The sequence below is a fragment of the Heloderma suspectum genome, chromosome 1 (genome assembly GCF_057233095.1).
Source record: "Heloderma suspectum isolate Gila_16-S chromosome 1, 16-S_ref, whole genome shotgun sequence".
NCBI classification, from domain to species: Eukaryota; Metazoa; Chordata; class Lepidosauria; order Squamata; family Helodermatidae; genus Heloderma; species Heloderma suspectum.
Genome location: NC_139458.1, coordinates 251,414,634 through 251,424,765, shown reverse-complemented (window position 1 = coordinate 251,424,765; position 10,132 = coordinate 251,414,634). Strand labels below are relative to the sequence as shown.

Here is a 10,132-nt window from a genome sequence, read left to right as displayed (position 1 = left end):
TAACTAAGCCTTCGGAGATGCCTTTCGACCATTTAGGATCAAGCCAAGTATCTGTAAGGCTACAATCCTCAAACCGCTCACTTTGGAAGAGTTCCATTGACCTTACCAGTGTTACCATTACAGAGAAAAAAGGCCTTGAGGATCACGCTTGTAGTGACTGTGAGCTGGACAAAAAAAGCCAGGAAACCACCCAACAATAAGTGGTGGGGGAAAAGGAGGTGGGGCCAGGGGAAGGGGCATGGTCTTCTGGGGAACCCCAGAAGGCTCGATTGGGACCCCAGGAGGGCCAGATTTGGCCCCTGGGCCTGAGGTTCCGCCCCCCTACCCACGGGTGACGTCCATTTTTGCTGTTGAGGCTGGCATGGGAAGCAACCATGCAAATGGGAGCTCACATACTACCATGGTATGGGTGTCTGAGGTATATGGGAGAGGCTTTTTGTCAGTGGCAGCACCGCAGGAACTTATGAGTTGGGTTTAAAATCTCAGAAGTGAAATAACATTTTAAGTATTTTGCCATTAACAGACAACACCAGCTGTATATCAAGCGCAAAACCCACTATTTTTATCATTGCAACAGAAGAAAGAAAGAAAGAAAGAAAGAAAGAAAGAAAGAAAGAAAGAAAGCCAAGTATATCCTTAAGGCTACAATCCTCAAACCACTCACTTTGGAAGAGTTCCATTGACCTTATTAGTGTTATCATTACAGAGGAAAAAGGCCTTGAGGATCACACCTTTAGCTGTGAGCTGGACAAGTTGGCCATTTTAAAGATCCATGTTAATAGCTCTTGTCTTCCAGTTTCTTTTTGCTGGTCTTCTCAGTGAGGGTCTCCACTATCATCGCAGTTTCTTCATAAGTCTGAATTTTGTCATCAGAGAACTTCTCAATGGATTCTACCACTTCTACCTTCTTGTAACTCATGGTGCTTGGTGGGCTCAGTTCTTTGAAAGACAGGGCAGCTGGCGTGTCAGACTCTTTGCCCACATAAATCCCTGCTTCCATTTGGTCACTCAGACATGGCATCGGAACTGGTTCAGGTTCCACAAGGCTCAGCTGTTTTGTGGGCTCTTCATCTTTTTCTGCAGTCTTTCTCCACTGTTCAGACACATCTTCCTTCTCTTTGCCTTCTGGTTTGTATTCATATTTCATGTCTTCCTGCATCCTGGACCCCTCTTGGGTCTCAAGTTGATTTTTGTCATGCTCAAATGGTTTGGATAGCTCTGGGATTGGTTCTATGCCATCTGCACCTGGCATATTTCCTTCACTGTCAGAAACAGTGATCCCACCTCCAGCATGAATGGATGAAGAGTGGAAGCTGGAGTCATTATCGCTTCCCTCTCCTGTGACAAGTACATAACGCCCTTTAGTATAAAAGTCACGTTTGGGTTCTGGTCTCTGGTAGCATCTAATTCTCTCTCTCACTATATTGCACAGTTTATCAAAAGCTTTGCTTATCTGGGCTCCATCAGGCACATCCTCCGCAGCTCTCTCTTGCTCAGTTTCTTCTTCTACTACATCGTCATGTCCATATTCACTTGTTACCAATAATCCCTCGTGTTTGAAATCCAGCTGATCTTGATCAAAGCCTTCTAGAGGTTGGTCATACATTTTTTCTGATGAGGAGGCACCATTGGTGAGGTCCTTAGGTGTGATCTCCTTCCTCCTTGACATTTTCTTTGGCAGGCTTCTTTGCCTTGGCTTTGCGCTAGCAATGTCTTGGATGACCAGTGTAATGTCTGCAGTGAAGGAAATAAAGAGGAAAAACAAAAACAACGTGACATGAAGTAGCCAATAGAAGATGACAGGCGTAATGTTTAGCCATCAGCTCAAATAGTGCTAGAATTGTTGTAGTGCTGCAAATATTATTTGAACAAAAGGCTGTTATAAATAAGTTGGTATCTCACAAAGTTCTTTTTAAATGGACTTAACATGAATATTTAAGGATATTGAGTTGGATCCAGACTTAGCTATACTTAGAGTAGACCCATTGAAGTGAATGGGACTTACATTAGTCATGACTAACATAAGTCCCCTTCACTTCAACGGATCTACTCTAAATATGACTAAGCATGGATCCAACCTATTAGATCATCACAAAATGTTCTAAATTTGCCCCTTTGAGGGTGACACAATCCTTTGAGCACTGATTCCTCTGCACCTCCTAAACATTTCAAAAGGACTCATTCAGAACCACTCAGCACATTCTGTAGAGGTTGGTGTTTCTTTTTTCGGTTAATATAGCTTTCTCTTTCTTCTCCTAATAGCAGTCACCCATGAGCAAATGGCTAACTGATCCCCTTAAGCCCAGTTGAAATCAGCTGTAGCCAGACATGATGCCCATGTAGTCACAGTTGCATCTCACACTAGGGATGGTGCAGGTGTCTGGTTGGGGTTTGAAGCTGAGCTTACCATCAGTTTGGCCCCCTGGGCACCAGCTCATGGACCCCCCAGCCTGCCTGATTTGGCGCACACCAACTTTGGCAAGCTCATGGTTTTCGTCCACCTACCAGCCCCTCACGGTCTCCTTGCAAGGAGAGAATGAGAGGTTGGTGCACTGTGATGGGACTCCTGCCTGTACCGCCTGTCAACCCCTCGCAGTCTCCTTCCTTGCAAGGAGACTGTGAGGGGTTGAGAGGCAGTGGGGGCAGGAGTCCTGTGCCATTGGCCACCCCTCGTTCTCTTCTTGCAAGGAGGAGAGAACGAGGGGTTGGCAGGTGGCAATAGAGACTCTGACTTCCACCATTGTGCACAAAATGGTGGGTGGCTGGGCTTTCCGTGCAAATCCCCCATTTTGCGTAAATGGTGGACGTAAATAGGGCCATTTATGCAAAATTACAGATGTAAATGGTCTAACTAGAGCATTTATTATGCCTGTAAGTTTGTGTAAATAGCCCTATTTACACAGCCACCATTTGCGCAAAATGGGGATCTGAGGAAAAGCCTAGCGACCATTTTGAGCAAAATGGCAGCCACCATAGAAGCGGGACACCTCATGCTGCTCACCGAGTATCCATGGACTACCCAGCAGCTTGCCGCACGTGGCAAACAGGATCAGACGGACAGCATGGGTCCAACAGGGCGAGCAGCCCATCCCTATCTCACACATGCTAGTCCCATGGACCAGAAGTACCAGATCATTACCTCTCCCTCTCAAGGCTGGAGTCTGCGGGGGTCTGTAAGTCTGCATAAAGAGTGTTACAGGGGTTCCAACAATGGCAGAATTTAACCTAGTAGCATAGAAAGAGAAAATTATGCTAAGAAAACAATAACTAATAGAAGAATGAAAATTGCATTACTTTAAACTAACCCCATGCCAAGTCAAACAAAACAGGCAACTTCTATGTAATTACGGATATTTTATGTCTATGCATAATGTATGGGTATAATCTGAACAAGTCATTTTAATTCCAATTTAGTCCATTTAACTAGGTGCCCCGAGCTGAGTACAGTGATAGAATCAGGGCATTGGAGCTTGTGGATAAGGAGATGGCCAGGATTCTCCGAACATCATTTTGCCATTCATCTCATTCCTGATTCCCATTCCCATTTGTGATCGCTGCTCACTCTGCATGAATGGGAAACTTGCACAAATCGAGCAGCAATCGAACGGGAACTTTGTGCAAGTGTCCCCAAATTTGCGCAAGTGTCCTAATTTGCACAAGTTTCCTCCACAGACCTCCATGGATGTCACAATCACGCAGAGCCGGTTCCAATTGTGCAAAGGCTTTTAAGCACATTCACCTGAACACGCTAAATGCACAAAGGTCAGGGAAAGGCAGATAGGGACTTGGGGGTCAGGTCTAACATGCATGCCCTCGTGCCCGCCTTTATAGCCTTCACTCATTCCAGCCAGCACCTAAATAGGGCTACTTGGGGGCTGCAATCCAGATCTAAAACAATATTATTTCCTTTCATGCTTTGAATTCCATGTGAGCTGATTTCCTAGTTCTAGACCATTTAAAATTAACTGCATTAGCAGACCTATGGATTTAACCCTCTGTGTGTGTTTATGCTTACAGGTGCTGGTGCGCTACGCCTGACTGGTAAGTGGATAAGTTGCCTCATGTTTAGTTTGAGAACCTGGGGCATCCTCAAACGTCAAGAGGTCTAAGCAAAAGATGGCTTGGAGGCAGGCAATCACTGCCTATTTAGCCCTATTTCATATAAAACATTGGACTATATGCCCAACACCTAATTTCTCTCTCATTAAAGTGGCTTCTTAAAAACACTGCAACATTTTCAGCCTTGTGGCTCAAAAGGACTCTCTTACCTGCTATCTTCATTTTCAATGATACGTTTGTAGCGCTCTAGCTCACTCTCCAGGGCCTGCTTATAAATGGAGAGCTGGCGGCAGTCACTGGTGTATTTTTCAAAGGTCCTCTCGGCATCTTCTATGCCCTTCCGCAGAGTGTTAATTTGCTCGTTATACAGCTGAATCTCACCATCGTAGCTCTCCTGGGTGTTCTTAATAGCCTGCTCCAGCATTGTTGTCTGTTAAACAAATGCAGAGGAAAGAGATTGTTTGAAGCAGTTCTCTCATGAGAAATGGTGCACCGCCACCTTCTCAGAGCAGGTCGCTAGCTGTCAGGATGTGGCATATCAGCCTGCTTCAGTGACAGCTCACTGACTTTAAACAACTGTGGTACTGCTTGGCACGATTGCTTTGTAAATGGCTCAGGGCCAGGTTACCCGAAAGATCGTCTCTTCCCGTATGTACCTGCCCAGACTATAAGGTCATCATCAGCAGGTGGCTACCAAGAAGAGGGCCTTTTCTGCTGTGGCACCTTGGTTGTGGAATGAGCTTCCCAGAGAGGTTTGCCTGGCGCCTACATTGTGCTCTTTCCAGTACCAGGTGAAGACCTTTTTATTTTCCCAGGCATTTTAGTCTTTTAGTTCTGTTGTTTCAAATCTGTTACTGTATTTTAAATCTCTGCATTGCTCCTAAGTTTTATTCTAGTTTTTACTTTTATTTTATACTGTAGATTTAAACCTTTAATTTTTTATAATGTATTTTATGGTTTTAATTCTTGTGAACCATTCAGAGAGCTTCAGCTATTGGGCAGTATAGAAATGTAATGAATGAATGAATGAATGAATGAATAAATAAATAAATAAATAAATAAAATAAACAATAGAAAGATGGGGAAAGTTGGCACACAGTAAGATGGAGTGGCAGGCAAACTGTGGAACTGCTTCCCATTGATGGGATGGCCAGACATAGAAACATAGAGAGCTGCCTTATACTGAATCAGCCCATCTAGCCCAATATTGTTGACACTGACTGGCAGCGGCTCTCCAGGGTTCCAGGCAAGGAATTATGCTGCCATAAAGACAATGAAGCAGGAGCCAGGCAGATATCTCTGGGGACAGCATTCCATAACTGGGGTGCCACCACTGAGAAGGTCCTCTATACTCGTGATGAAGGAGGACATGGCCTCTGTATTTCTAATGGTTTTATAGCAGAAGTGATTTCAGGAGGTGCATCTTTTCTCTCTGCTGACAAGCTGCACTTGAGGAACTTCCCTCTTCTATGTCCCTGTTAAAACTGCATGAGTCCTGCTGTCTTTCGTTGCATCCCCCTAGAGAGAAAAACAGACACAGGCCATGAATGATTTACATAGAAACATATTCTCGACTTGACTGGCAGCAGCACTCCAGAGTTCCAGACAGGAGTTTTTCCAGCCCTACCTGGAGATGCTGGGGATCGAACCCGGGACCTTCTGCATGCAAAGCAGCTGCTCGACTACCGAGCCACAGCCACACAATGCAAGATGTCCTTCTGCTAAGACCCAACTGTAATAATATTAAAAAGCACTGGCACCTCAGAAACGAAGACAGGTAGTTAAGAAAAGGCCTGTGTTAAGCCTACTGCTCAGTTTAAACCCTCTAGATTCAGAGCTCTGAAGGGCATATGAACCACAGGCTATTGTAGCTACTGCCACATCATGGCTTGTTATGAATCTGTTTGGTTAGTACGACCTGCAAGAGAGGCCGTCTTGAGGACAGCTTTGCTTGCAGAGGCCTGTTTGTCAGGCATACGTGGAAGGGCTTTCTGCTGTGTCGCTACTAGGCTGAATCTACACATAGCAGTTATACTGTTATCATACCATTATCATAACTATCGGTACACATGACACCAATGGACACCAATAGTTATGATAACAGTATAACTGCTAAGTGTAGATTCAGCCCTAGACTGTGGAATGTGCTCCCCCAAGAACGACAATTGGCCCCCGCTTTCTTGGCTTTGGAAAGTCTGTGAAGACACATCTATTTAATTTAGCCTTTTTAATTACATAGTTTAATGTTTTATCGTTTGACTGTTTTTAATGTTCTTGTTTTTAGAATTGTTTTTAAGGTTGTTTTGTTTTAAATTGCTGTGCATAGTCTTCGTGGTTTTTTAGCAAATAAGATGAGATGATGATGACGACGACGACGACGACGATGACAATGTCCTCTAGTGGTTAGGGCCATGTATTTGCTCTTCATATTTTATATATTCACTGCAGGAAACTGTGATTGTATATTCACAGTGCGAGATCTAGTCCAGCCATTTACATGTATTTCATAATCTTTTAAGAAGGAGCAGTAGCTTGGATCCTGAGATCCCATGAGTAGAATCTTCTGCACACAGGAAGCTTCTGCTGGTGGAATACAGGGAGGCAATTTTTTGCTGACTCCCACTGCAGCCCCCTGAGTGCCCCAAAAAACTACTCCAGGGGGTTGAGGGACCCTCCATAATTTACTATAAAGGAAAAAAAATAGAAACAAATAATGAAAGGAAAGCAGTAATAAAGCACCCACTCCCGTGGGGAACGGAAACTGTTACAACTAATTAAGGGGCAATTTATCACTAATCACTCAGTAATGCTGACCAGGAAGCAATAACAGCAGAAACTGCAAGGGCAAAACATTTAATTAAAATCCCAGCAGTCCTTACAAGTCCCAATACTGCTACACTAGACAGGCTGGAGCTGCATTTCTGTTTTATTGCCAAAAAATAAAAATAAAAATCCAGATCAGATTTGAAAAAACACAAAACAAAACACAGGAGGACAACACAGAAAACACTGGAATGCAATTAAATCTTCTGACTTCTCTGTAAAAACAAAGTCAACAATGGATGACAATTCCAGAGAAAAGTCTTGGCGAAGAACCTACTCAACGTAATGATTTTGTCAATCAGCCTCATTCATCAGTCCATTACGGCTGGAATCTGACGTTATGTGTCGTGCTGGTTTATTTATTTTCTATTTGCAGTTTTGTTTTTATTTGGGTCTGTTTGGTTTGGGTTGCTGAGTTAATTTTCCAGTGGCTGAATTATTGAATTGCTGTTCCTTGTATTTTATTATACTATACATGTATGTCTTTTTATCTTGCTGCTTCACAAATTCTATTTGTACTTTATGACAAATTCTATGATGTTTTATTGTTTTCTGTTTGTATCATTAAACTGCTTGAATGCTAGCTTGCAAGGAAACAGCATATAGGTTTTCTAAATAAATAAATATTATCCTGCTACAGAAGAACACCTATGAAAAATGCCACATTATAGGACAAAATCTATAGGCATTTTGACTATGATGAATCTTGTGTCTTATTTATGAATTTTTCCTGCAAAATCAACATGGATTTAAGATACAACCATGCTTTCCCCCTCTATATCCTTCTTCTACGGGTATTATTTTGTGTTAGACAATGTCACCTTGGAATCCTACTGTACTGCAAATTAAAGTCCTGTGCCAAAAACTAGGGATGTCAGAGAATTCCACCATGGATCTCGGTGAGGCCGAATGCCAGTGTATTCGGCCCCCCGAAATCTGTGGCGGAATGGCCTGCCACCCCCCCCCGCCCCCTGCGGATCCCCCCCCGGACGAGACTTACCTGGGGCAGATGTTCCGGACGGCGGCGGCTCCAGCGGTGGCGGCTAGTCTTCCAACCAGCTGCCGCCACCGCCATTTGCAGTCTGGTCGTTTGTGTGTTTGGTTTTTTTACATAGACGTGATAGGCTACGTAAAGACTTACGTAGCCTATCACGTCTGGGTTAAAAAAAAAACGCGTACTCAAATGGCGGCAGCTATGGCCGCCGCCATTTGCGTTCCTTACGTAGGCTAAAACGGTGAATCAAAAAGGGACGCAAATAGCACCTGCTACGCTATTTGTGCTAAGTCTTTACATAGCCTATCACATTTGAATACAGGGACGCAAACGGCGGTGGCTACGGCCGCCGCCATTTGTGTCCCTGCTACCCAGTGGCCGGATGTTCAGCTGCTGGTAGAGCCGGCCGGCAGCTCCACGGAATCCCCACGGAGTGGAGCCGGCCGGGCAGGACTCCAGGGAGAGGGATGGAGCACCTCCCCCCCATCAAGGATTCAGGGGGGAGGGACAGAGCGCCTCCCCCCCCCACCGTGAAGCAGATCCGCGAAAAGGCAAGTGACTTTCGTACATCCCTACCAAAAACAGTTCTTGTGGAATATAAATTGACCACCAGGTGGCACTCATTCACTTGAAAAACAAAGATTCGCTCTACATGGGTAACCATTTTATTGCTTCCATATTATTCCAGGAACGTCAGCGTCGAAAAGTTCTAATGGCATCACCAAGATAGCCTTGAGACAGCAAGACAAGAGTACCCTGAAGATGAAATTACACTTCGTTTTACTTTTATAAAATGCCTCCCTAGAACTTTGGGGCCCATTCTCAAACACTGCAGTCTGAATGGTTGTTGTAGAAGGATGAACAGAGAGAAAGAGATAGCAACAGACCTTCACAGTTCTACCATCTCCCTAATGCATTTTGTCTATAGGAGAGAAGAAAGAGCAGCACCTCTGAAGTAACTGCTCAGAAGACTGAAAATGTTCAGATGAAAGCATACAGCAGTTTAGGAAACACGGGAAAAGCCTTTTGTTACATGCTTTACGGAGGGCTGTCCTCAAGCTGAAGATGTCTTTGATTTGAAGGGCTGGCAAGTCTAAGCTCATTTAAGAGGAAAGAAACCTAAGAAGGGGGAACGATCCGGGCCTCGAAGTTGCCCAGTGGAGGCTGGTGCCTCTGATTTCAGTGGGGCTGTGAATCCATTCCGGGTTTGAGTCAGAACCAGCCAGAACCGTAAAGGAGCTATCCAAGCTGCTGAAACTATTTTGGAGATAGGGCGCAGCACCTTGGATAGCTCCTTTAGAGTTGTGTCTGGTTCTGACTGAAACTCAGAATGGGTTTTAGCCCCATCAAAATTGGAGCCAGCAGCTTCGTTGCCCATCCACAGTGAGCACCTGGACAACAGACTGAGCAGACACACGGGTCACCAGTTCATCGTCTTCCCCGCTATGGAGAGATGTGCTGTATGTCTATTTAAATTATGGTGACAACTTCTACATTTCCATCTACTCATAAATTAGCAGATGCCAATGTTATGTGAAATCATGCCCTCTTTTGTTGTCTTGGGGGGGATGTATTTCCTCCTTCGAGGCAACGTGCCCTACTGTAATACAAACGAAAGCTCTTTGCCAAAAGGAGTTCAACTTATTCTACATATTCTAAAGAAGCCACTGAGATAAATACCACAACTCATCCGCTCACAGAGGGCGTGAGACTCAGCTGAGAAGAGGAAGAAGAAAGAGAAGCCTGTCCTAATCACAGCCTTTTTAAATGATCTGCTCTTTCAGTGACATATATTGTTCCTATTGACCTTATCTAAACCATCTTGGGACCCTTGTCAGCTGAACAGTGAGATAAAATATTAAAATAAATAAAATAAAAATAGTTCAGTTCAATTTCTCTCTCACAGTACTAGAACCCGGGGTCATCCCATGAAGCTGATTGGTGGGAGATTCAGGACAGATAAAAGGAAGGACTTCTCCATACAGCGCATGGTTAAGCTATGGAATTCGCTACCACAGGATGTAGTGATGGCCACCAGTTTGAATGGCTTTAAAAGGGGGTTGGACAAATTCCTGGAGGAGAAGGCTATCAATGGCTACTAGTCCTGATGGCTAGATAATACCTGCAGTATCAGAGGCAGTATGCCTACGTACGCCAGCTGCTGGGGGACATGGGCAGGAGGGTGCTGTTGCACTCATGTCCTGCTTGTGGGTTTCCCATGGGCAGCTGGTTGGCCACTGTGTGAACAGAATGCTG

At 44.5% G+C, this 10,132-nt stretch overlaps 1 protein-coding gene across 1 annotated transcript in view; it reads right to left on the bottom strand.

Annotated features, from left to right (window-relative positions):
* Positions 1-775: 775 nt before the first annotated feature.
* Positions 776-10,132, bottom strand: part of BFSP1 (beaded filament structural protein 1) — a 31,501-nt gene continuing 22,144 nt past the window's right edge. Inside the window, exons 6-8 of the mRNA XM_084809811.1 lie at positions 4,269-4,489; positions 3,140-3,225; positions 776-1,734 (exon numbers count right to left, since the gene is read on the bottom strand). Of these exons, the coding sequence (XP_084665937.1) occupies positions 776-1,734; positions 3,140-3,225; positions 4,269-4,489 (1,266 nt within the window). The remainder of the gene's footprint in view (positions 1,735-3,139; positions 3,226-4,268; positions 4,490-10,132) is intronic.